Source organism: Phyllobates terribilis, unplaced genomic scaffold (assembly GCF_046119375.1).
Source record: "Phyllobates terribilis strain yellow unplaced genomic scaffold, ASM4611937v1 Scaffold_2__4_contigs__length_985480577, whole genome shotgun sequence".
Classification (NCBI taxonomy): domain Eukaryota; kingdom Metazoa; phylum Chordata; class Amphibia; order Anura; family Dendrobatidae; genus Phyllobates; species Phyllobates terribilis.
The window spans coordinates 186,341,329-186,368,399 of record NW_027362762.1 but is presented as its reverse complement, the minus strand read 5'-3'; the positions used below and the strand labels follow the sequence as shown (position 1 = coordinate 186,368,399).

Sequence of the window (27,071 nt, the reverse complement as noted above, 5' to 3'; positions counted from 1 at the left end):
CTCTTGGTCTTCCTTTCCTGGGGCGGTCCTCATGTGAGCCAGTTTCTTTGTAGCGCTTGATGGTTTTTGCAACTGCACTTGGGGACACTTTCAAAGTTTTCCCAATTTTTCGCACTGACTGACCTTCATTTCTTAAAGTAATGATGGCCACTCGTTTTTCTTTACTTAGCTGGTGTTTCTTGCCATAATACAAATTCTAACAGTTTATTCAGTAGGACTATCAGCTGTGTATCCACCTGACTTCTGCACAACACAACTGAAGGTCCCAACCCCATTTATAAGGCAAGAAATCCCACTTATTAAACCTGACAGAGCACACCTGTGAAGTGAAGACCATTTCCAGTGACTACCTCTTGAAGCTCATCAAGAGAATGCCAAGAGTGTGCAAAGCAGTCATCAAAGCAAAAGGTGGCTACTTTGAAGAACCTAGAATATAAGACATATTTTCAGTTGTTTCACACTTTTTTGTTAACTATATAATTCCACATGTGTTAATTCATAGTTTTGATGCCTTCAGTGTGAATGTACAATTTTCATAGTCATGAAAATACAGAAAAATCTTTAAATGAGAAGGTGTGTCCAAACTTTTGGTCTGTACTGTATGTGCATGGGTGCTCTATGTGTACATGAGCGTCTGCGTGTATATACTTTTGTATATATGTATGTGTATGTGCTCAGTGTATTCAGGTGTGTGTGTATGTGTGTGTATGTGCCCTCTGTAGACGTGTGTGTGTGCTCTCTTTATGCAGGTGTATATATGAATGCTTTTTGTACAAAAGTGTATATGTATGTGCTCTGTGTATACAGGTGTGTGTGTGCTCTGTGTATACATGAATGTATGTACATGCTCTATGTATACAGGTGTATGTGCGTTTATGTATGTGCCTTTGTAGAAATACTGTATGTGTGTGTCAGATATGTGTGTATACATATGTGTGTGTGCTGTGTAAATAAAGTGTGTATATACAGGGAAGGAAATAATTATTTGACCCCTTGCTGTTATTGTAAGTTTGCCCACTGACAAAGACATGAACAGTCTATAATTTTAAGGGTAGTTTAATTTTAACATTGACAGATAGAATATCCCCCTAAAAAAATCAAGAAAATCACATTTTGTAAATTAGATAAATTTATTTGCATTTTGCAGTGAGAAATAAGTATTTGATTCCTCTGGCAAACAACACTTAATACTTGGTGGCAAAACTCTTGTTGGCAAGCACAGCAGTCAGACGTTTTTTGTAGTTGATGATGAGGGTTGCGCACGTGTCAGGAGGAATTTTGGTCCACTCCTCTTTGCAGATCATCTTTAAATCATTAAGATTTTGAGGCTGTCACTTGGCAACTCGGAGCTTCAACTCCCTCCATAAGTTTTCTATGGGATTAAGGTCTGGAGACTGGCTAGGCCACTCAATGTCCTTAATGTGCTTCTTTTTGAGTCACTCCTTTGTTGCCTTGGCTGTATTTTTTGGGTCATTGCCTTGCTGGAAGACCCAGCCACGACCCATTTTTAATGTCCTAGCGGAGGGAAGGAAGTTGTCACTCAGGATTTTACGGTACATGGCTCCATCCATTCTCCCATTGATGTGGTGAAGTAGTCCTGTGCCCTTAGCAGAGAACCCCCCCCCAAAACAATCTTTCCACCTCCATGCTTGACAGTGGGGACGGTGTTCTTTGGGTCATTGGCAGCATTTCTCTTCCTCCAAACACGGCGAGTTGAGTTAATGCCAAAGAGCTCAATTTTTGTCTCATCTGACCATAGCACTTCTCCCAATAACTCACAGAATCATCCAGGTGTTCATTGGCAAACTTCAGACGGGCCTGCACATGTGCCTTCTTGAGCAGGGGGACCTTGCGGGCATTGCAGGATTTTAAACCTTTAAGGCGTAATGTGTCACCAATGGTTTCCTTGGTGACTGTGGTCCCAGCTGCATTGAGATCATTAACAAGTTCCCCCTGTGTAGTTTCAGGCTGATCTCTCACCTTCCTCATGATCAAGGATACCCCAAGAGGTGAGATTTTGCATGGTGCTCCAGATCAATGTCGATTGACAGTCAATTTGTATTTCTTCCATTTTCTTACTATTGCACCAACAGTTGTCTCCTTCTCACCAGCGTCTTACTTATGGTTTTGTAGCCCATTCCAGCTTTGTGCAGGTCTATGATCTTGACCCTGACATCCTTAGACAGCTCTTTGGTCTTGCTCATGTTGTAGGGGTAAGAGTCTGACTGATTAATTGAGTCTGTGGACAGGAGTCTGTTATACAGCTGAGTATGTAAGACAGCTGTCTTTAATGCAGGTAACAAGTTGATTAGGAGCGTCTAACTGGTCTGTAGGAGCCAGAACGCATAATGGTTTGTAGGGGATCAAATACTTATTTCTCACTGCAAAATGCAAATAATTTTAGCTAATTTATACAATGTGATTTTCTTGATTTTTTTTGGATATTCTATCTCTCAATGTTAAAATTAACCTACCCTTAAAACTATAGACTGTTCATGTCTTTGTCAGTGGGCAAACTTAAATAAACAGCAAGGGATCAAATAATTATTTCCTTCAGTGTAAATATGTGTAATTTATGTAGCACCCACATTTATAAATACCTGCAGCGCAGACGAGAGTTAATAAATGTAAACATGCTGGCAATCACCCAACATTGTTTTTGGCAGCACATCAGCCATTGTAAACAGGAGAAGTGCTGATAAGGCATTCTACTGAGATTTTCATTACAACCCCTGGCAAAAATTATGGAATTACCGAGCTCGGAGGATGTTCATTCAGTTGTTTAATGTTGTTGAAAAAAAGCAGATCACAGACATGGCACAAGAAATCAAGATTAAAAATGTGGTACTCAGTAAGGGTAATTTTTTTCAGACCAAGCAGAGGGAAAAAATTATGGAATCACTCAATTCTGAGGAAAAAATTATGGAATCACCCTGGAAATTTTCATTTCCAAAACTAACACCTACATCAAATTAGATCTGATCGTTAGTCTGCATCTGAAAGGGAGTGATCACACCTTGGAGAGCTGTTGCACCAGGTGCACTGACATGAATCATGACTCCAACACAAGAGATGTCAATTGTAACAAAGGAGAGGATTATCAAACTCTTGAAGGTAAATCATCACGCAATGCTGCAAAAGATGTTGGTTGTTCACAGTCAGCTGTGTCTAAAATCTGGACCAAATACAAACAACATGGGAAGGTTGTTAAAGGCAAACATACTGGTAGACCAAGGAAGACATCAAAGCGTCAAGACCGGAAACTTAAAGCAATTTGTCTCCAAAACAGGAAATGCACAACAAAACAAATGAGGAATGAATGGGAGGAAACTGGAGTCAATGTCTGTGACCAAACTGTATGAAAACACTTAAAAGAAATGGGATTTACATACAGAAAAGCTTAACATAAGCCATCATTAACACCTAAACAGAAAAAAACAAGGTTACAATGGGCTAAGGAGAAGCAATCGCGGACTGTGGATGACTGGATGAAAGTCATATTCAGTGATGAATCGCAAATCTGCATTGGGCAAGGTGATGATGCTGGAACTTTTGTTTGGAGCCGATCCAATGAGATTTATAAAGATGACTGCATGAAGAGAATATGCAAATTTCCACAATCATTGATGATATTGGGCTGCATGTCAGGTAAAGGCACTGGGGAGATGGCTGTCATTACATCTTCAATAAATGCCCAAGTTTACATTGATATTTTGGACAGTTTCCTTATCCCATCAATTGAAAGGATGTTTGGGAATGATGACACCATTTTTCAAGATAATAATGCATCCTGCCAAGGAGCAAAAACTGAAAACATTCCTTGAAAGAAGATACATAAGGTCAATGTCATGGCCTGCAAGTAGTCCAAATCTCAATCCAATTGAAAATCTTTGGTGGAAGTTGAAGAAAATGGCTCCAACCTGCAAAGCTGATCTGGCAACAGCAATCAGAGAAAGTTGGAGCCAGATTAATGAAGAGTACTGTTTGTCACTCATTAAGTCCATGCCTCAGAGACTGCAAGCTGTTATTAAAGCCAGAGGTGGTGCAACAAAATACTAGTGATGTATTGGAGTGTTCTTTTGCGTGTTTGTTTTTCATGATTCCATAATTTTTTCCTCAGAATTGAGTGATTCCATAATTTTTTCCCTCTGCTTGGTCTGAAAAAAATTACCCTTACTGAGTACCACATTTTTAATCTTCATTTCTTTTAGTGTTTCTTAGAGCCCTAAAGTTGCCATTTGAAATTACTTTAGTTTTGTGAAATGTCTGTGATCTGCTTTTTTTCAACAACATTAAACAACTGAATGAACATCCTCCGAGCCCGGTGATTCCATAATTTTTTGCCAGGGGTTGTATATCTAGACATTCTTGTGGGTCAGGTAATGTGTAGCACAAAGGAAACAAACCAGATGAAATTCTAAGGTTCTATTTACTGGATCTCATGCAAATATCTGGATAGTGATCAAGGAGGATTTATGGCTGACTAGTACAGACCTTCATTCCCTCCAAATATTGACATATTCTCTGCATCAATCATTAATAGTATTTTTTGGATAGCAACACACAGAACTTCAGAATAACATAAAAAACAACATATTGAGATATGGATAAAATCTCAAAGAAGGAAGAGAACTAGAGAAAAAAAATATTTATGATAAAATGATTAAAAATGCAACACTAAATGTAGGGAACACGATGTATACCTGAATTAGAATAGATCACAATCACAACTCAAATAATTGAGCATATGAGGTATAGGAAGAAAAATCAATGAAGTACAAAAAGAATATATATTGAGTATATCCCTCTTACCATAAGGTAGACTTGCCAGTCCTGATGATAAAGTAGTACCCAGTGCGGTCAGCATGCAAATAAACAGTTATATGGGTATAAGTACCTCCAATAATAGAGTCATTACTGCTGGGAATATGCCAGGCACCGTGTCCCTTCACCATAAATAGGTTTTTTTCCTAATAAATTTGTATGAACTTTGATATTTTACCCATATCTCAATGTGTTGGAGCATGCCACAATTATTTTTCTTCCAAGTATAAAATTTGAAGCATATGAAGGAACAATAATTCTACTATGCACTATTATGGGTGTTGTATTTTGGCTCTGTGCAATGCTGGAGCATGAGCTACAAAGAAGGGTATGCTAGGATATATTAATGTAGCTGTCCTTTTTTTTCTGTATTAGATTTCCATAAGATCCCATTTAGTCTATCTAATGTGGACTACAGCCATGTGAAATTGTAACCCACAAGAAAATCTTTTTACAATATTGCTCATCCTCTCTATACCTAGAAACCATTCTGAGCTATTCTCAAACTTTATTTCTGTGATAAGAAATAATCTGCTACTGCAGTTGGGCAGTATGAAAGAGGTAAGAACAAGAGTTTGGCATCTAAGCCGACAGAATAGCGTGTCTGAGGATGGACAGCAGTCAGGGCATGTTCCATACAGTCTGTGACCAGGTGCAGCTTCGGACTGGTATTTGATAGGCCTTTCTCCATTGTCTTGCAATCTGTGTGAACAAATGGTAAATTTAGCAGTGAGTCAATTACTCTGATGACAGCCACATACCATCATCAAAAATATTTCTCTTTACAGATGATGCTCACATATAGGAAATCTCTTTAGTCTCAACTAGTGATGAGCAATCACTAAAATGCTTGGGTACTCGTTGCTCGGATTGGAATGCTCGAGTGCTCGGTCCGAGTAACGAGCCCAATGTAAGTCTATGGGAAACTCGAGCATTTTTCCGGCGGCTCCCCCGGCAGTCTGCAGAGGGCCTAAAAATTGCCCAAATTGATGGGAACAGTGCTCAAATGACATGGGGACAGCATGGGGAAGACCCCTGGAAGCATTTCTGACTCCCAGGTCACTCCTGTCAACAACATTGTCAGAGTATTACGCCACTTTTACGAACTCACAATAAAACAAAACCAAAATGGATTTTCCTGGGAAATATGTTAAGGAACATCCTTTCCATGACATGTACAATGTATATAAAGCAAAATAAATAACCAAAAACAAAAATACTCCTCCACACCTTGGGCTATGTTCACACGTAGCGTTTTTGATGCGTTTTTGCACTTTTGCATTGCTTTCAACAAAGACAAATGCATTCACTGGGAAATGTCATTTTAACATTTTACAACCTTATCTGGCCATGTGGTGTGTGACACATCATCAGACACATGCATACAGTGCTGAAAAGACATGGGAACAGCATGGGGAAGACCTCTGGAAGCATCTCTGACTCCCAGGTAACTGCCTAAAAGTGTGCCCATCATAATTGATGCTTGGCACATGCAAAGATGCCTCCCGCCATGCACCTGTCATTGCTGACTTGCAACAATCACCGGCAACGTCCTTGTCCCAGTGCAGCGTTCAGTTGTCCCTACCCCATTCCTTGGAATGCAAGCGCAAGTATGCAGTCAGCCACCCACCCACCCACAGGCTGCAATACTATACTGCCAAATTTTTGACAGCTGCTTGCACTTGAAATATGTCCTTTTAGGCTCGTGGAGGCGGAAGCTTTTCATAACCTCATGCCGGCGGCGGCCGGGTGTCGATACTCGGTCCCCAGCCGCCACTATTTCTCCCGGTATCATCTCCGCCTTCCACAAGCACGGGTCCCACAACATTACCCGTGCCCTCCCCATTGCACTTACTGGGAAGGACCGCCTAACCACAAACACGTGGACAGGTGAATGTGGCCAGGGACGGTAAGGAGCCAGTCCACAGCTTTTTTGCTGACAGTTGTATTTAGCTCGGTGAAAGGACTGGCATAGAGGGAAACCGTATCAACTATGACTGTCATTTCTCCGTCACCAGGTTCCGCCCATTGTCACACACGACCATGCCTGGCTGTATGTTCAGAGGTGAGAGCCACAGATCAGGCTGCTGTGTTACAGCTTTCAACAACTCTGCAGCGCTGGGCGGTTTGTCAATTAAGCATTAAGTATGTTCTCTTCAGCACAGCCTGTTGCCGCTTGGCCAAGGCAGTGCTGCAGTGCTGTCAGCTTGTGACTGATGTGGTCATTTTGGAGATGGCGGAGGAGGTGCATGAGCTGAACAATGTCATTATATTGAGGTTACATTGGTGATGCTGTTTTTTTATACTAAAGAAAGATCCTATTGTTTTGTTTTTTTTACGTTATTTTTTAAGACAAATGCATTCAACGGGAAATGTCATTTTAACATTTTACAACCTTATCTGGCAATGTGGTGTGTGACATCACCAGACACATCCAGTTTTATTTATGATGGAGGGACTCTGAAAGTCATAAAGCCTATTGTTAGAGAGCCATCAGCCGGCTATGCTTTGTTGTTCCCATTATTAACAAGTGGGTCTCCTATACTGTTATTGCGTATCCAGTGACTGCAAGGCCTGCCAAAAATTTTGACGCAACCCAATACCCCTTTGAAGAGACATAGAGTAGCGTCTCAGTAAAAAAAAATGTTCCCATTATAAAGGAGCGTGTCTCCTATAGTGGTAATGCCCATGCTGTGACTGCAAGGGCTGCCAAAATTTTGGAAAAACCCCAATAAGAATTTAAAGACACATAGAGCAAGGCCACAGTAACAAGTACGACATGTTACCATTAGAAAGGAGAGAGTCTGCTATACAGTTATAGGGTATGCAGTGAGTCCAACGGCTGGCCAATTTTAGGAAAAACCCCACTAAGAATTTAAAGACACACAAAGCAAGGCCACAGTAACGATAAATTCCCATTAGAAAGGAGAGAGTCTCCCATAGTGTTGGCCTATGCAGTGAATGCAAGGGCTGCCAAAAATTTGGAGGCACTTCAATGCCCCTTGGAAGAGACGTGGAGGAGGGCCTCATAAAAAAATGTTCCGATTAGAAAGGAGCGGGCCTCCTATACTTGTAATGCCCATGCACTAAGTGTTGGGGCTGACAAACATTTACCCCTGGGGGGTATACATGAACATACTGTATAAAACATTTTTTTTACGGGGATCATAAACACCCTTTACAAAAATTAGGTGGGTTAGGCCAGGACCCTCCAAGGCATAGAGAACCAGTTCATTCCACGTATCCAGCTTGGATACCCAATAATTATAAGGCACAGTAAAATCACGAAGGACGTTGGTACGGTCGGCAAGGTACTCCCTCAGCATCTTCCAAAACTTTGCACTCCTTGTGAGAGTACCCCGCGCCTCAGGGCCTGTGCGATGGGAGCGTCTGAGAAAACTCTCGCAGAACTTTGACAGTGTTCCCCTGCCTCTGCTGGATTGAAGTTGTGTCTCTCTCGCCTGTACTCCTTGGTTGTCCAACGAAGTGTGCCCTCTGCCGCCAGGGTTTTCAGATGGGAATTTTGTTTAATAGTTCCGCAACAAGGGCCTTCTGGTACAGCCCCATTTTTGTACACCTGTCCGCCTCAAGAAAAAGAGATATAAAGTGTAACATACCTGGTGGCGGGCTTGCATGGTGCACCATCCCTCACTATGCAAGATCGCAAACTTGATCTTCAGTCCAGTCTGCTAGCCTGGCTTCTATTCATGCTGTCTGTATGTCTCTGTTCTGACTGCTTAGGGCGGCGGCCCGGTTACTTCCTGTTTCTTGTAGCTGCTGTGGGCACACCCCTAATGTGTCCTCAGCCTATTGCTGTCTGTCACTGGATATTTAAACCAGCTCCACCTGGAAGCTGGTGCCTGAGCAACTCTAGCATTCAGTGTGCTCCTTTGCTCTGAATGTGCCAGGTCCTGTCTGAACTATCTCCTAGCCTGTTGTCTGTCCGCCTTCCTGGAGGCTGTATTTCCAGGCCAGTCTGAACACGCTCCTAGCCTGTTCGTCCCGCCTTCTAGGGGCCGCATACCTAGATCTGTTATCTGTGTTTTCTTGCCTGTCTGTCCGCCTTCCTGAAGGCTGTATTTCCAGGCTAGTCTGAACACGCTCCTAGCTTGTTCATCCCGCCTTCTAGGGGCCGCATACCTAGACCCGCTCCTGTATCTCGCTGCAGTGTCAGTTCTTGTCTGAACACTCTCCTAGCCTGTTACCTGTTTCTCTGTCCGTACCTTCCCTTTTCCTGCAGAGTCTGAACCCGCACCTAACTCCTACTCGTTGTCACTGTATTTCCATTTGTGAGTTTAGAGTCCATTCGCTACTTCTTTGCAAGTACCTTGTGTGTATCTGGTTCTGCCTTTCCCTTCCAGTCTGTCCCGTGTGAACAGAGCCCTGTCTCCTCTGCTCTGCCATTGTTCACTGCTCCGGCCGTCCCGCTGTGCTCTGCCTTGCTCATCGCTCCGGCAGTTCCTGCCTGCTCTACCTTGCTCACCGCTCCGGCGGTTCCTGCCTGCTCTGCCTTGCTCACCGCTCCGGCGGATCCTGCATGCTCTGCCTTGCTCACCGCTCCGGCGGTTCCTGCCTGCTCTGCCTTGCTCACCGCTCCGGCGGTTCCTGCCTGCTCTGCCTAGCTCACCGCTCCGGCGGTTCCTGCCTGCTCTGCCTAGCTCACCGCTCCGGCGGTTCCTGCCTGCTCTGCCTTGCTCACCGCTCCGGCGGTTCCTGCCTGCTCCGCCTTGCTCACTGCTCCGGCGGTTCCTGCCTGCTCCGCCTTGCTCACCGCTCCGCCTTGCTCACCGCTCCGGCGGTTCCTGCCTGCTCTGCCTTGCTCACCGCTCCGGCGGTTCCAGTCTGCTCTGCCTTGCTCACCACTCCGCCTGTTCCTGCCTGCTCTGCCTTGCTCACCGCTCCGGCGGTTCCTGCCTGCTCTGCCTTGCTCACCGCTCCGGCGGTTCCTGCCTGCTCTGCCTTGCTCACCGCTCCGGTGGTTCCTGCCTGCTCTGCCTTGCTCACCGCTCCGGCGGTTCCTGCCTGCTCTGCCTTGCTCACCGCTCTGGCGGTTCCTGCCTGCTCTGCCTTGCTTACTGCTCCGGCAGTTTCTCCCTGCTCTGCTTGCTCACCGCTCTGGCGGTACCTCTCTGCTCTGCTTGTCTACCACATCTGCGGTTCTATTCCTGAATCCCAGTCTGTATTGGACCCTATCCAGCCTGTGCTCCAACCTGCTAGTACCTCCCCGTCTGCACGCCAGCCGTACTTGTCAGTACCCTCCTGTCTGCATATCAGCCGTGCCTGACAGTATCCTCCTGTCTGCACTCCAGCCGTGCCTGCCAATACCCACCTGTCTGTGTGCCAGCCTAACCTGCCTGTTCCTGTATTCCCGGTGTGGGACAACTGCCGTTTTCGGGGTCTGGCCTGGAGTAGCACCTGGTCCCTCTGCTCGGTTTCTCCCTAGTGCACGGCGTCGTTAGCTGTCGTGCGACCTTGTTGATGCTGGCACTCAAAAACTGCCCTCTTCTGCTCACAAATCCTTCCCAACATCTGCAGTGTAGAGTTCCATGCGTGGGGACATCACACACCAGTCTGTGAGCCGGAAGCTGAAACGCTGCTGAAACACTGCAAGGGCGGCGGAAGCTGTAGCTGATTTTCTAAAATGGGCACACAGGCGGCGTACTTTAACAAGCAGATCCAGCAGCTCCGGGTAGGATTTGAGAAACCGCTGAACCACGAAGTTAAGCACATGGGCCAGGCATGGTACAAGTGTGAGCTCGCCTCAGAGTCGGCACCAGGTTCTGGCCATTCTCACACACAACCATGCCTGGCTGTAGGTTCAGCAGTGTGAGCCACAGATCTGCCTGCTCTTTCAGAGCTGTCCACAACTCTTCAGCATTGTGCGTTTTTTCACCTAAGCATATTAGCTTCAGCACAGCCTGTTGCCGCTTGGCCGAGGCAGTGCTGCAGTGCTTCCAGCTTGTGACTGATGTGGTCATTTCGGAGATGGAGGATGAATAGGAGGAGGAGGCTGAGGAGGATGAGGTGCAGAAGCTGTAGACCGTGGGGGCAACCCTGGTTGACCTAGGGCTTGCAATCCTTGGCGTCGGGAGGACATGTTACGTCCCAAGGTCCGACTGGGTCCCGGCTTCCATTATGTTAACCCAGTGTGCCGTCGGCGAGATGTACCGTGCCTGCCCACAAGCACTTGTCCACGTGTCCGTGGTTAGGTGGACTTTCCCGGTAACTGCGTTGTTGAGGGCACGGCTAATGTTTTGGGACACGTGCTTGTGTAATGCGGGGACGGCACGCCGGGAGAAATAGTGGCGGCTGGGGACCGAGTACCGCTTCCATCTCCACGAGCATAAAAGGCAACATTTCGAGCGCAAGGACTGGGGTATGGACAACTGAACGCTGTGCTGGGACAAGGATGTGCTTCCTGATGCTGCTATTTGAGAGTGTGCAACAACAGGTGCAGGGCAGGAGGCATCTTCGCATGCACCATGGACAGGCGATTGGCTTGCATGCACAACAGCGGAAGAAGCAATGGTGCCACCTGCAGACACTGTTCCTGGACCCTGGGGTTCGGCCCACAAAGTCGGGTGCTTTGCTGCCATATGCCTGATCATGCTGGTGGTGATCAGGCCGGTCATTTTGCCACCCCTGCTGATGCTGGCCTGGCAGGTGGTGCAAATGGCCTTTTTGGGGTTATCGGCAGAGTCTTTAAAAAACAACCAGATTCGGGAAGACCAAACAGTTGTACTGGCAACTTCCTTCGTGTTGTTGTTACGGGGAACGGTTGCCAGCCTTCTGTCTGCGGCCACCACACTGCTTCTTCCTGCCTGTTGGGGTGCTCTGCCTCCCTCCCCCTGTGTGCTGCTGCCCTCACTCTGCATGTCCTGCCAGGTTGGGTCAGTTACTATATCATCCACCACCTCATCTTCCACTTCCGCACCCTGGTCCTCCTCCTGACTTTCTGGCAATTGTGTCTCATCATCGTCCGCCTCTTGTGACACTTTCCCACCGTTGCCTTCGTGTGACCGTGGCAGCTCAAATATTTGGGCATCTCTACACGCGATCTCCTCTTGCCCTGCTTCAAGTGGACCGGGCGAGAGTCCCGAATCTATGAATGGAAAAGTGAACAGCTCTTCAGAGTGTCCAAGTGTGGGATCAGTTGTCTCTGGGTACTCGGCATGGTGGGAGGAAGGAGGATCAGGGTGAAGAATATGCGGTCCAGACTCACTGCTACTGAGACTTGACCGTGTGGAAGACAGGGTGGCGGTGGTGGCCAAGTGACTGGAAGCATTATCCGCTATCCAACCAACAACCTTTTGACACTGCTCTGGGTTCAATAGTGTGCTGCGGTCCCCTAGAAATTGGGACAAGAGGGTCAGGCGGGAAGATGTGGGTGTTTGTTTTGGCACAATTTTAGCTTGTCCACGGCCTTGTCCTCGGCCTCTGCATGCACCATTATCATCATGTCCAGTTCCCCGTACCTTGCCACGTGCCTTGCTCATTTTAAATGGAGGACAGTATTTTCCACGCTCACTACAAATGACTGAGTTTGGCGCGAACTTATATGTGATCCGTGTGACGGAGAAAACAGAGTTCTAAATACCTGGCCTGTAGTTAAGTAGTTTGACCAGCAAACTGCTGTGAATTGCTTCACTGACACTAAAAGAAATTTTCAATGGAGGCCAGAAATGGCAGTATTTTCTGAAAATGTATATGTGATCCATTTGACGGAGAAAACACAGTTTTAAATATCTGGATTTCTAGAGCGGTAATATGGAAAGGACCTGGCTGTATTCTGCAGTGCCAACAAGCAAATGGCGCAGAAAAACTGTGTTCTCTGGATTGCTTTTTAAGCAAATAATGAGGATTAAGATCCAAAGAAAAGTATTCCTGGCCCCTGAGACCTGGGCCTTTGTATAGAAATATCTAACAGCAGCAGAAGGCAGAATTGGAATGGAACCTCTTGTGCTACATGCACTGCAGTCTGCTATATGCCCTGCCTGCCTGCCTATATACACTGCCTGCCTGATATCTCTGCAGATGGATTAGTTAGTCCTCAGAAGGACTGTTTGTTAAGATGGATATGTGTAATGTATGTTTTTTCTCCCTACACTACCTAATACACAAGCAAATCTCTCCCTGACGCAGTAGCACCTCTCCCTACACAAGCAAATGGCGCAGAAAAATGGTGTTCTCTGGATTGCTTTTTATGCAAATAATGAGGATTAAGATCAAAAGAAAAGTATTCCTGGCCCCTGAGACCTGGGCCTTTGTATAGAAATATCTAACAGCAGCAGAAGGCAGAATTGGAATAGAGCCTCTTGTGCTATATGCACTGCTGTCTGCTATATACACTGCCTGCCTACACACCCTGCCTGCCTGATATCTCTGTAAATGGATTAGTTAGTCCTCAGAAGGACTGTTTGTTAAGATGGATATGTGTAATGTACGTTTTTTCTCCCTACACTACCTAATACACAAGCAAATCTCTCCCTGACGCAGCAGCACCTCTCCCTACACTGTCTGATTCCGGAGTGACTGTGATGAGCATGGCGGCGCCAGGTCTGATATAGACCTGATGACGATGTGCGGCCGCCATTCACTGTAATGCCACAACCAACATGGCTACGGCATTACAGTGAGTGGCAGGCAATCCCTGCATGTTGATTGGCGCTCTAAAGTGCGGCAAACGAGCAGGGATGGGACCCGAGCTCCCGCCGAGCAACCCGGAAATACTCGGCGAGCGCCGAGCATCTCGAGCAGTGAGATGGTCCAGCAAGCACCGAGCAGTAGCAAGCATGCTCGCTCATTATTAATCTCCACTCAATGTTGCAGGGATAAACACCACAGGGTGTCTATGATATCAATACAAATGTCTTCAGATTTTTAATATTACCAGGTTAAGATAAGAAATTAACCCTTTCTGTGTAAGTGCGGTGCAAAATATTCAATTTGGGGGAAAAAATATAATAGTTGCAATTTAATTTCCAATTACTGGATTAATGCAACCTGTTTTATTAATTAAGTGATTTTGTAAGGACGGGAGTGATGAGGCAGCAATTTTATTCATAGATCTGTTAATTTTGCTGACTCCGGGAAGTTGGATAATTATTTGCTATGATGGCAGGAAGCATTGTTTTATTACTTCTGTTATGACTGCTGATTATACGGATCTTAGCTCAATATTTGCATTCGTTTTAGATGAAATTATTGTAGTACAAAGTCTACAGACTATTTTTTGGCCGGACTATTTGCAACTCATCTTATCTGCATGATTCTAAATAGAAACACGTTATTTCGAAACAAACACTCTTTTAGGTCAGCCAATCACTGTAATGCCCACAACTAGTGATGAGCGAGTATGTTTTGTTAACCCTTTCGCCGAGTATGCTTGGGCGAGCACCGAGTAGTTACAGCTGCTCGGTGATATGTTTGAATCACTCCCGTGTGCATGATTTGCGACTGTTTGACAGTTTTAATACATATGAGGAATGTCTATTTCTTACACATTCCTCAAATATATTAAAGCTGTCAAACAGTCGCAAATCATGCACACGGGAGTGATTCAAACATAACACCGAGCTGCTGTAACTACTCGGTGCTTGCCGAGCCACTACTCGGTATGTAATAGTGGGGAAGGGCGTAGCCTTCCCTTGGTACTGAGATAGTTAAAGGAAGTGTCCCTGAGGTCAGACCTCCCTAACTGTGGTAGACCAAGCTAAGGGGGTTAGCTTTAGTGGTCCAGTTAGTAGAGTAGAGGGGGAACTTAGTGCCCTTAGCAAGCCTAGAGAGATATAGAGCTTGTTCCTGGTATAATTCCTTCTGGGCTGTAGTACCTGAAAACAGCCACAAGATGCTACTGTTCTGGGTGCAGATGTCAGGTTGAGTCTGCCAGCAAAGTTATAGACAGTGATGGGTTAAAGTTCTGTGATGACAGCTCACTGAGGGTGGGCATATTAGGAAAGTCTCTGTTTAGTTTCCAGAATCAGGAAGTGATTCTTCAGTACGAGTTGAGACTGCAAGTTGATCAGACAGCCTGACTATAGTGGCTGCTAGGGTAGACGGGAGCTCCGAACCCTCAGACAGTGAGATCCCAGTGCGCAATTCTCCCCACACAAGAGCACGAGTCCTGTTCGCCCGCCGGAGAAACTCATCAAAGCGTAGTGGGGACACGGGGCACTTCTAGTCTGCAGGAAGCAGAGGAAGCTAAATAGGACTTCAGGCTAAGACGTGAGGGAGAGATATCGGATCCAGGTCACTGTCAATACAGTGGAGTCTCTTGGGCCAGGGATTATAGCCACAGAGATGCTCCGCTTAAAGAGGGAACCAGGGCTGAAGCAGTTAACAGCGCCTGTGAGAGAAATGATAGATGATTGCCTGTCGGGCCTTATCCATTATATCTGACTGTAAATATTGTATATATTCTTCTTCCCCAAGTAAAGTCCAAGTTCTGGTTAAGAACCTCGTGTCCTCTGAAATTACTGCTGCCCTGGTCCCAGAAGAAAATTGCCTGGAGACAGCCGCGATCGGATGGCTTGAAGTAAGTGAAGAGCACTACATACACAGCCACACTTCAGAGGGAGGACATGTATTGTCTGTAGGGTGCCATAGCGAGAGGGGGCTACAGCTCGCCCATGACTACCTCGCTGGGGCACCTTACATTTGGCGTAGTCGGCAGGATGCGAGCTCCTCGCATGAAGAAAGCGGGGAAGAGCTGACACAGAACACTGAGGAGAAAGTGTTGGAAGGCATGCGGCCCAAGATGGCGGCCCGAAGCATGGATTCCAAGATGGTGACGACGGCGGTAAAGTCTGGGAGAAGAACCGCCCATCGTGGGAGTGGACGGCGCTGGAGAGCGCGAAAAGATGTCCAGCCCCTACGAGTTCCGGCCCGAAGAGGAATAGGCCCAGCGGTGAAGATGCGTCCCAGGATGGGACGTCCAGAGAGACTGAGGGCGCGGCGTAAGGTGAAGCCCGGCCCCGTGAGTATCAGCGCGCACAGAGAGGGGGCGCGGCTGAAGGCGGAGCGGCCGAGAGTGACGAGTGACGCGGCGGTCACGTCAGGGGTCCGGCCTAGGAAGAGGCGGAGCTGGACGCGCAGGACGCGCGTCACCGGTAAGCGACCGGCGCCATTTTCTGTCCGACACGTCAGGAGAAGGAGATCCGGCAGCGGACGTCTTGCAGGAATGGCATCCTCAGGGCCTAACGGCGTGCGAGAGACCGACGAAGAGTTGGAACCCCCGCAGATTGTTACCCCAGGGGCCACGGCTGGAATCCGTTCGCCGGCGGGCGCTGCCCGCGAACCGTTGCCTTTACCCCCAGTGGCTGTTCAGTGGGCCACTAGGCCCGATCCGGAGCTGGGCCTGCTGCTTCACGAGCTCCGTGTGTGGTGCTGGAGCCGGATACCGGAGGAGTCATCCCCCTCGGCTGAGGGAGGAGAACACCCAGAAGGGGCCGGAGCAATCGTTGCAGCGGAGAAGGTGAGCGGTCCATGCCCCAGCGGCCGGTCACCCCAGTAGGACCTGCCCCAGCAGCCTCGGCGACAACAGAAGCCCTCAGGCCCCACAAGAGAGCTTCTGGTCATTGGCCATGGAGGCCCTACATTCCCCCTCCACAGAGCGGTACACCAAGCCCGGGAGTCCACAGTGGGCCACCCGCGACCCTCCGATGACCTCGCAGGAGCAGCGGAGGTGGACCGACACCTTCCTAAGAGGCTGGCTGGAGGGATCCAACGCGGCGCGGAGGGAGTAAGTGGAGGACTCCCAGACCCGGGGGCGGGTTGTGGAGTTCCGTGTCCGCGAGGGATACGGGTTCCTCGAGGAGGAGTGGACTGGGCATGAGGTGTTTATCAGCCGGGAAGCCATCAAACGTGAGTACCTGCCCGATCGCCTCCACAACCTGCGTGAAGGGGACATTGTCCTCTTTGTAAAATGTGAATGTGCAAGGGGGTGGTACACAGCTGCGATCACCCGCCCATATAAATGGGAAGACGTCCTAGAGAAGGACCGTCAGGTCTTCGAGAAGAGGGCCAAAAGGGAGGCTAAGCAGCGCTGGGCTAGGGAAGCCCCTAAAGGCTTTCTGTCCCCATCCCCACCTAAGGCCAGTACTCCACCAATAGAGGATCCTAGGAGGCGGCAGTGGGGAGATATTGTGAGCGACGAGGAGGAGGATGTCGCAAGCGACAAGGAGGCTGAGTTCCTTAGTGAGGTGCCAGAGAAGGGGCCGGCACCACAACACCCAGGAGGGGCTGAGGCAGTTGAGCCAGGGACTGCCAGAGAGACTCAGGCTGGTGCCCATCAGGAAGTCCATCATTTCTCTGTTACCAGCTACGGCCCTACCCAGGTCGGTTGTGGCAGTGCTACGTCCTCGGACAAGGACCCCGGGCCTAGCAGATGCCCCGATCAGCCGTGGAAGTGGAGGAAGCCACCTTCATCTGCAGCATGGGCCACCTTCATGAAGGAGCGGAAGGAGGCCCGGAAGAAATGAGGTGGTGAGTTGAAAGGTCCGTTGGCCTTTTACTTTCCCTTTTTAGGACCCATCAGCGGTGGTCCTGTATTCCTTTTGGGACTGTTACCCAATGGGTGCGGAATGCCCCATAACGAGGTAAATTAAAAAAATGGAGGACTGTTCCCCTACCTCCCAGGCCAGGAAGGCCTTAAGCAGCACCCAAAAGTTGCGTGCCCAGGAGAGCTGCTCTTTTTGTTTTTACTTTTGTTTTCTTTTTGTTGTGCTTGTTGCGCCTTTTTCTGCTGGAATTTAAAGCGCTGAGGCACACCTTGAGGATGGATACCCTCCAAATCTAAGAGACTTGCGGCCTAGCGGGAAGAACCGGTGACCCCCGCTAGGGCCAAGAAGAAAGAGACTCACAGGGTGTTACCTGTGACTGTGTGCCTCAGAATGCAGCCCCAGGAGGGGATTGGGGGCTATTGAGGTGTTGACCTGACTTAAAAATATGGACATGGACACTGCGTTTCCAGGGTCCTTACCAAGAAGGACCGGTACCTCTGAAAAAGTTGATAATGGACTGTCCTGAATTGCTGTTCCGGGGCCCTTAACCGAGAAGGGCCGGTCTTTCATCCAAGAAGATGACCTCAGGACTAGTGTTGAGCCACCCCCGTAGTGTTCGAGTTCGGTTCGGTTCGTCGAACACCCGTGTGTTCGCCGAACTGTTCGTCGAACACCTTCGAACACCATTAAAACCAATGGCAGGCGAACAAAAACACATAGAAACATAGAAAACACCTTCAAAGGTGTCCAAAAGCTGACAAACTGCTCAGAAGACACAACTAACACATGGAAAAGTGACAAGTACATATAGTCATGCGAAAAGAAAAGAGGTGGAGGAGTAAAAGGAGGGGGATACACAGATATAGGCATGTCATGCCCTTCTAAAATCCAAAAAGTGAGAAGCCGACACGTTCAGTCCGCTCCTGCCCGTGCCACCTCCGTGTCGCCGGGTTTGTGCCAGAGCCGCGGTGAACCCTGACGGCCAGCCCCCCTCTCCCAATACTGGTGCCTGTCCGCTGGTGGGTCGAGCGAGCCCCCATGTGGTGGAGGCAGCTCTAAGCTTTTTAATTTAAATTGTCTCTCTAATTTGAATGAATACACTTTAAATCCATTTACAAGGATCTATTGGAGGGCAAGTCTCATGCCAGCAGCCGCGTAATTCCAGCTCCAGTAGCGTCCACTAAAGCTTCTGCAGTTAAAAAGCTTTTATAAGGATCGAGCTCGGCTGTCCACCGCAAGGCATCCTACTGCCAGTCCCAGCCCCTATGCCTTGGGGTGCCTCCTGATGCTCTTCACTGAGTGTCCCGTGGTCCCGAAGCATTTCCTTTGAAAAAATTAAGTGTCCAAACTACAGGTGGTGTAGCTTGCTTAACAGCCGGGATAATCCGCTGACTAGCAGACACTGCTACTAGGCACAAAGTATTTCCTGGGCTAGATGCAGTTAAAAATTTGTAATTAGATACTCTCGTTGGATGCTGAGAAAGCATTCCATAGAGTCTCCTGGCACGCCATATATGATTCTCTTAAAAAGCTTGGGGTAGGGGTCTAGGGGACCCTTTTATAGCCAAAATCACGGCCCTGTATCACAATACGTCACCTAGGCTGAAGATAAATGGAATTATAGCACCATGAGGGCTCGGTTGCTACAGAGGTATTGCATCTCACCCAGAGGTGTGATATCTCACTCTCAGGTAAGGATGGAGTGTGGATCAGGACCCGACACCTGCATGCATTACACCACATTGCCATGGGGCAGGGCGACCAATATGCCTCTGAGATGGGCACGACAGTCCCTGTCCCTGGCTGGAGTGGGGGGGAGGGAACACTGAGGAAGGGGAACCCTGTAGTGCAGGAGCAGGGAGGAAGCAGTTCCTGGGTGCATTGAGAAGGGAGTATAAAAGGTGGGCACCATCTTAGTTCACTGCAGAGAAGTCTGAGCAGAAGTGGCAGGGAGCAGGGGCTCTGCATGAGCTCTGCTCCGGAGGCGGGCCTAGTAACAGAGGCCCAGGCCTAGAAGAGGGAGAAGGAAGGAAGAGGAGCGGAGAAGGCTCCAGGAACGAGGAATGAAGGGATCCCAGGGGTGCGGACGGGCGAGTCGCCACCGCACGCCCGAATCCACCTGCGTGGAGGGGTCAGGCCAAAGGGGGAGACCGGTCCCCGAAACTAGTGGAGGCAGGAAACGACCCTCAGCTAGAAACCGGAGGCTGTGACATTTTATGTGGCGCAGCCCCTCGCTACACCCGATAGGAAGGCACCACATAGGGTCAGGGAAACTGGCGCCAAGTTTACCAAGAGGAGGCCCGAGGCAGCCGGACAGAAGGGTTGGTAAGAAAGGCCAGACAAAGGACACACAAAGGGGGTCCTGTGAAGCGCTCCAAAGTTATCTGGGAGTTGTCTGAGCCCCTCACCTGGTGAGCACAGTACGACGTGGGCAGCCGTTACCTGCAGACGTGGTCTGGATAATAAGAACTGTGAGTAAAGGCCCTGGACTGCATCACTGACTCCGTGTCGTTACTGCTGCTGCCCTACACCATCACCCCCATCCTCCGCATACACTGCCCTGAGGCTATACTCCTCCCGTGGGGAGTTATGCTACGCTCTGCTGCACCCACAACACCAGCCTCAGCGGTCTGCCCTGCAGCGGCGGTTCACTCTGACCGCAATCCACGGGTGGCGTAGTCGGACATTTAAACATCAAAACCACATAAATAGTTCCGCCACTGGTTTGACCACCCTGAGCCACGGAACCGGGTCGCCGCCACGAAGACTACAACCACCAGCATCCACCAAAAAGGGTCCGGCTCCGGGTGTCCCAAGGCCCAGGGGGTGCATCAGAACATTTTCATCACCTTTCACAATCACCAATGGGACAAGGCAGGGATGTCCTCTGTCCCCTCTCTTATACATCCTAGTGACAGAGCACCTGCTTTCATCAATTCGCCATAACCCCAATATTAGGTGGATTGAGGTGGGAGGCACCGAGTACAAGTGCTCTCTATTTGCTGATGATGTCCTAGTATATATCACTCAATCACATATATCCATCCATGCTGTTATGGCTGAAATAGATCACTTTGTTACATGGTCAAATTTTAAAATCAATGCAGCGAAGTCTGAGGCCCTCGATGTCTCCCTCCCCAAATCCATATAGGATTCCATCCAGTCCAACTTTCCCTTTGCCTGGCCCTCACAGGGTATCAAATACTTAGGAATTCCTATTCATAGAGACCTCTCCCATCTATGATATCTTAATTTTGGGCCCTTTATTGAACAACTCCATACAGACCACGGTTGGCAAGTTAGAACTGTAAGATTCACTACGTGAACCACTGGTGTTTTGTGGAAAAGCACATGTACACTGTGTTCCAAATTATTATGCAAAAAGTGTTTAGGAGTGATAAGGGAAGAATTTGTTTGTTTGTCAGTTAAACTCATTGATGGTGATGTGTGTCAGGGCTCTTTATATCACTGTAAGCAATTGCAGACACCTGTGCTAATTAGTTTGGCAGGTGTGTCCAATGAAAGGCAAGACTACTTAAGAAGGCTGTCTCACATTATTAAGCAGCCTACATTTTCTGCCAAAATGGGAAAGAAAAAGGATGTATCGGCTGCTGAGAAGCAACAAATTGTGGAGTGTTTAGGTCAAGGCATGACTACAATCAACATTGTGCGATGATCAGGATGAAGTGTCTTGGCAATCAAGAAGTATGTAGCTGATTCACAGTACACACGTGTGCGTGCTGATAAGGGCAAATTGAGGACTCTTTCCTACAGGCAATTACGTCAGGTTAAAAGAGCAGCGGCAAAAAAGCCTTGTCATAGCAGCAGACAAGTTTTTGAAGCTGCTGGTGCCTCCAGCGTCCCCCGAACAACAAGATGCAGGGTCCTTCAGAGGTTTGCAGCTGTGCATACGCCATCCTGTCGACCTCCTCTATCCACTTCACACAAGCAGAAACGGCTCCAGTGGGCCAAACATTACATGAAGACTGATTTCAAAACTGTTTTGTTCACGGATGAGTGCCGTGCAGCGCTCGATGGTTCAGATGGATGGAGTGGAGGATGGCTGGTTGATGGACACCCCACGCAAACACGGCTACAGCGCCAACAAGGAGGAGGTGGAGTAATGTTTTGGGCTGGAATCATGGGGAGAGAGATTGTCGGCCCCTTTAGGATCCCTGAAGGCGCTAAAGATGAACTCCATAATGTATGTGGATTTTCTCAAACAGCACTTCCTGCCATGGTTCAAGAAGAAGAACCGTGTATTTCACAGCAAGATCATTTTTTTGCATGATAATGCACCATCTCATGCTGCACATAAAACATCTGCATCTCTGGCTGATATGGGCATAAAAGGGGACAAACTTATGGTGTGACCCCCATGCTCCCCTAACCTCTACCCCATTCAGAACCTCTGGAGCATCATGAAAAGGAGTGTCTATGATGGCGGGAGGCAGTTCACATCTAAGCAACAGCTCTGGGAGGGTATTCTGTCCTCATGCAAAACAATTGAAGCAGAAACCGTCCAAAACCTGACAAATTCAATGGACGAGAGAGTTCAGAAGCTCCTTTCGAACAAGGGGTCCTATTTCAAAATGTAACATCACCTAGAATAAAGTTTTGAGTTGAAAACTGATTTCAGTTTCTAATAACCTGCTAATGCTTATAATTTCAAAAATGACCATTTTTTTGGTCTTTATTAAAATGAAAAGGTTGATCGAAAAGTTTGGGGGATCTAAGAGTGTGGCAACCCAGTAGTCATGATTACTTCGAATTCTGACAATAGGAGGGTCATGTTGCAGGTAGTGCAGCAAGAAGGCACTTATGTGTCTTGCGCATCTCGGAGCCCCAAAATTATTTTCCGGGCTAGATGCAGCTAAAAATTATTATTAATTTTAAATCTGGTGGAGCTTAGTATAGATGGCCTAATAGGATCAGTGCTGCACACTGCTACAAAGCCCAAATTATTTTCCAGTCAAGATACAGATAAACATGATTAGTAATTTTAAATCTGGTGGAGCTTATTATAGATGGCCTAATAGAATCAGTGCTGCACACTGCTACAAAGCCCAAATTATTTTCCAGCCAAGATACAGATAAACATGATTAGTAATTTGAAAGCTTAAAACGGTTGGTAGGGTGATTTTAACCAATCATCAAGCTTTTACTCTCCCCAGGATGACACAGGGGTAGAAAAGTCGTTTCGGATCCATGATTTGTTCATCTTTATGAACGTGAGTCTGTCTACATTATCAGTGGAGAGTCGCGTGCGCTTATCTGTCAGCACACCACCAGCAGCGCTGAACACACATTCAGACAGAACGCTGGCTGCGGGGCATGACAAGATCTCCAAGGCGTAAGTGGCTAGCTCCGGCCATTTATCCAGATTGGAAGCCCAAAAAGAGCAAGGGTCCAGTGACACAGTCATGGCTTCAATGTTTACTTGGAGATACTCCTGTACCATTGTCTCTAGGCGTTGACTATGTGTCAGACTTCTTGTCTCCTGTGGCCTTGCAAAGGATGGGCTAAAAAAGTGGTGAAATGATTCCGCAAAATTGATGTTACCAGCAGATACTGTGGTTCTGTTACGGTTTGAGTGCTGAACACTTGACGGTCCCACGGTTGGCAAGTTGGAACTGTGAGATTCACTACGTGCACCACTGGTGTTTTGTGGAAAAGCACATGTAAGATTCTGCAACAGTCTCTGCTGATACTCCTGCATGCGTGCATCCCTTTCTATGGCAGGAATAATTTCTGCAAATTTACTTTTGTACCGGGGATCTAACAGTGTGGCAACCCAGTAGTCAGGATTATTTCTAATTCTCACAATTCGAGGGTCATGTTGCAGGTAGTGCAGCAAGAAGGCACTCATGTGTGTTGCGCATCCAGGAGCACCAAGTCCCTGTTGTGTTGGTGGCGAGGTAACAATCATGCTTCCTTCCTCTGTCCTCTCCCCCCAACCTCGCACAACAGAAATGTGATCAAGGTCTCCCTCATCTGATGAGTCTTCCATCAGTTCGTCCTCCACTTCTTCCTGGGCTCCTGCACCTTCCTCACTAGTTTGGCTGCTACCATGCGCCCTGGTAAAACCATCTCCCCCACCCTCACATGCCTGCCGCCTTGGTGCTGCCGACCGTCTGGACCTTGCAGATGTTAGCCCTTCCGCATACAACTCCTCCTCCTCTACTTCCTCCACCTCCTCTTGTGCCACCACCTGACTCCGAATTCTGTTTAACATGTGCTCCAGCATGTAAATCACCGGAATAGTCATGCTGATAATGGCATCGTCAGCACTAAACATCTTCGTCGCCATTTCAAAACTGTGCAGAAGGGTGCATAGGTCCCTGATCTGAGACCACTCCTCCAGCGTGATTTGCCCCACCTCTGGATCTCGTTGGCCCAGGCTATACGTCAGAACGTATTGCACCAGGGCTTGTCGGTGCTGCCACAGTCGCTGCAACATGTGCAGAGTTGAATTCCACCGGGTAGGCACATCGCATTTTAGCCGGTGAAGTGGCAGGCCCAACGACTTCTGTAGAGATGTAAGTCGCTTAGCTGCGGGATGCGAACGGCGGAAGTGAGCACACGGCGACCGTGCCCTCTGCAGAAGGCCATCTAGTCTGGGATAGTGGGCTAAAAATTGCTGGACAAGCAGGTTCAACACGTGAGCCATACAAGGCACGTGTGTGACATTGCCCCGGTGAAGGGCCGCACCCAGGTTTGCAGCATTGTCGCACACGGCCTTCCCTGGTTTCAGGTCCAGTGGAGACAACCATTCATGAAATTGGTTCTCCAGAGCTGACCACAACTCCTCAGCTGTGTGACTCACATTTCCCAGACATTTCAAAGTAAAAACCGCCTGATGACGTTGAGCCCTACTGCCAGCATAGTAAGGAGGTGTGCAGGATCCCTTCTGCGCAGTTAGAAACCTTGTGGCATGACCAGACAGGCTTTGGGTGCAGGTGGAAGACCGAGAGGAGGTTGAGGAGGCAGAAGCAGTGGAGGAACTTTGACATAAAGAGGATTGACGCACAACTCGTGGGGACGGCAAGACTTGGACAGCAGCCCCTTGTCCTGCTGTCACCATAGTTACCCAGTGCCCAGTCAGCGACATGTAACGCCCCTGTCCATGCCTACTCGTCCAAGTGTCTGTGGTGAAATGCACCCTGTCACACACAGAGTTTCTCAAAGAAGCGGTGATGTTGTGTGCGACATGCTGGTGGAGCGCAGGCACACCTTTCTTTGAGAAGTAGTGCCGACTGGGCATCTGGTACTGGGGCACTGCGACGGACATAAGGTCTCGAAAATCCTCTGTGTCCACCAGGCGGAAAGGCAGCATTTGTGTAGCCAAGAGCTTGCAGATGGTGAAATTCAACCTCTTAGCTTTCTCATGGCTAGGAGGAAATGGTCTTTTACTTGTCCACATCTGAGGGACCGAGGGCTGGCTATTGTGCTTAGACGGGGTTGATAAGGGTGTCCCCGGCAAACTGCTGGTCTGTGAGGAAGATGCAGGCAGACATGTTAGGTTGCCTTGATCCAAAGGTTGTGCTATCAATGTCGGACAGCGCTCAACACCAGCTGGTGTTACCACCTCCAAAGAAAATGATGACCTGCCAATCACGCTGGCTGTTGCGGGTAAAGAGGTGGCAGGTCTGCGCCCCAAAACAGGTGTGACTGCTGTCCCCCCAGTCACAGAGGATGAAGAGGCCGCGGATGCACAAGATATGGCAGACGGTGGTTGGCCCGGCCGGCTAGGCCGCATTGTAGCACACTGAGCTTCCCACTGCAACTTATGCTTCATGTCCATGTGCCGGTTCATGCATGAAGTACTCAAACTATGTATTTTTTGGCCTCTACTTAGCTTTTGCTGACAAATGTTACAGATAACACGAGTTGGGTCATCTTTATCGATCTGAAAAAATGCCCAGGCTATGCAAGGCTTAGCACCCATGCGACCTGAAGAGCCACCACGACTTGTGGTGAGAGGCAGAGTTGTGTTTGAGGATGCAGTTGTTGACGTGCTTCCAGTACTACGTCTCTGTCCAGGAAGGCGCAACCTGACCTCGTCGTCACTAGCATCCTCCTCCACCTCCTCTGCTGACCTCATCTCTTGGCTGACTGTGGGTTGACAGTAAGTGGGATCTCCAACCTCATCATCATCACCCTGTGCGTTATCACACCCGTCGTCCTCAGAGCCAACCTGTTCCTGCCCTGACAAAAAACTAAAGTTGTCGCTCCAATCAAGTATTTGAGTCTCATCATCGTCTTCCTCATTGTCACAGGAGTTACAGTTTGGGAACGAGGGTCTACATTATGGTCAGAACCTTCTGCGTCTGGTCCTGGATCCGACTCATAAAGATTCTGGGCATCAGTGCAGATCATTTCCTCGTCTGGATTCACAGAAGCGCTGGAGTCAACCTCTGATTCCCAGGCTATAGTATGAGTAAACAGCTCTGCAGACTCAACCATCTGTTCTACCTCATACTCAGACGGGCAGCTGGAGATTTGGGAGCTGTGAGGAAGCAAGTGCGATTGGGGTGACACCTTTGAGGACTGGAGTATTTGTGATGTTGAAGTTGATGTGGAGGAGAGCCCACTTAAAGGAGCACTTGATATCCGTTGAAGCACCTGCTGTTTTTGTGCCTCATCTGGAATTTGTAGCGATTGACGTGGCCGTAAGAAAGGGATCTTATCACATTGTCCGCTAAAAGAAGTAGACATTTTAGTTTGGCTGGAAGATGGTCTTTCTTCTGCAGATGTTACTGTTGCTTTAACACCTACCCCACGGACACAACCTTTTTTCCCCTTCCCAACACGCCTTTTCCCCTTTCCACCAGCAGCAGGCCTTTTTCCACTCATTTTGGTGGTTAACTAATTCACAACTCTGGAGTTGTTTGCACAAAAAAACAATGGATGGGAACTGAGCAGAGCTGAGTGGCCAAACTGTGGTATTAGGCCAAAACTATTGGCTGGGTTAGATGCAGAAAAAAATTATATTCAATTTGCAACCTGATGGAGGTCAGTATAGATGGACTAATAGAACAAGTCCCACACACAGCTAGAAGCCCAAATATTTTTTCAGAGGTAGATGCAGAAAAAAATTGTATTCAGTTTGCCACCTGATGGAGGTCAGTATAGATGGACTAATAGAGAAAGTCCCACACACTGCTAGAAGGCCAAATATTTTTTCAGAGCTAGATGCAGAAAAAAAATTATTTTTAATTTGCAACCTGATGGAGGTCAGTATAGATGGACTAATAGAGAAAGTCCCACACACTGCTAGAAGGCCAAATATTTTTTCAGAGCTAGATGCAGAAAAAAATTATATTCAGTTTGCAACCTGATGGAGGTCAGTATAGATGGACTAATAGAACAAGTCACACACACAGCTAGAAGGCCAAATATTTTTCAGAGGTAGATGCAGATAAAAATTATTTTTAATTTGCAGCCTGATGGAGGTCAGTATAGATGGACTAATAGAGAAAGTCCCACACACTGCTAGAAGGCCAAATATTTTTTCAGAGCTAGATGCAGACAAAAAAATATTTTGAATTTGCAACCTGATGGAGGTCAGTATAGATGGACTAATGAGAAAGTCCCACACACTGCTAGAAGGCCAAATATTTTTTCAGAGCTAGATGCAGACAAAAAATTATTTTTAATTTGCAACCTGATGGAGGTCAGTATAGATGGACTAATAGAGAAAGTCCCACACACTGCTAGAAGGCCAAATATTTTTTCAGAGCTAGA

General features: G+C 47.9%; 1 protein-coding gene across 2 annotated transcripts in view; it reads right to left on the bottom strand.

Moving 5' to 3' along the window:
• Positions 1–4,410: 4,410 nt before the first annotated feature.
• Positions 4,411–27,071, bottom strand: part of LOC141201287 (retinol dehydrogenase 16-like) — a 128,961-nt gene continuing 106,300 nt past the window's right edge. For both annotated transcript variants that reach the window (XM_073663364.1, XM_073663363.1), the window contains exon 5: positions 4,411–5,526. In XM_073663364.1, coding sequence (XP_073519465.1) covers positions 5,333–5,526 — 194 coding nt within the window. In that variant the 3' untranslated portion in view covers positions 4,411–5,332. The remainder of the gene's footprint in view (positions 5,527–27,071) is intronic.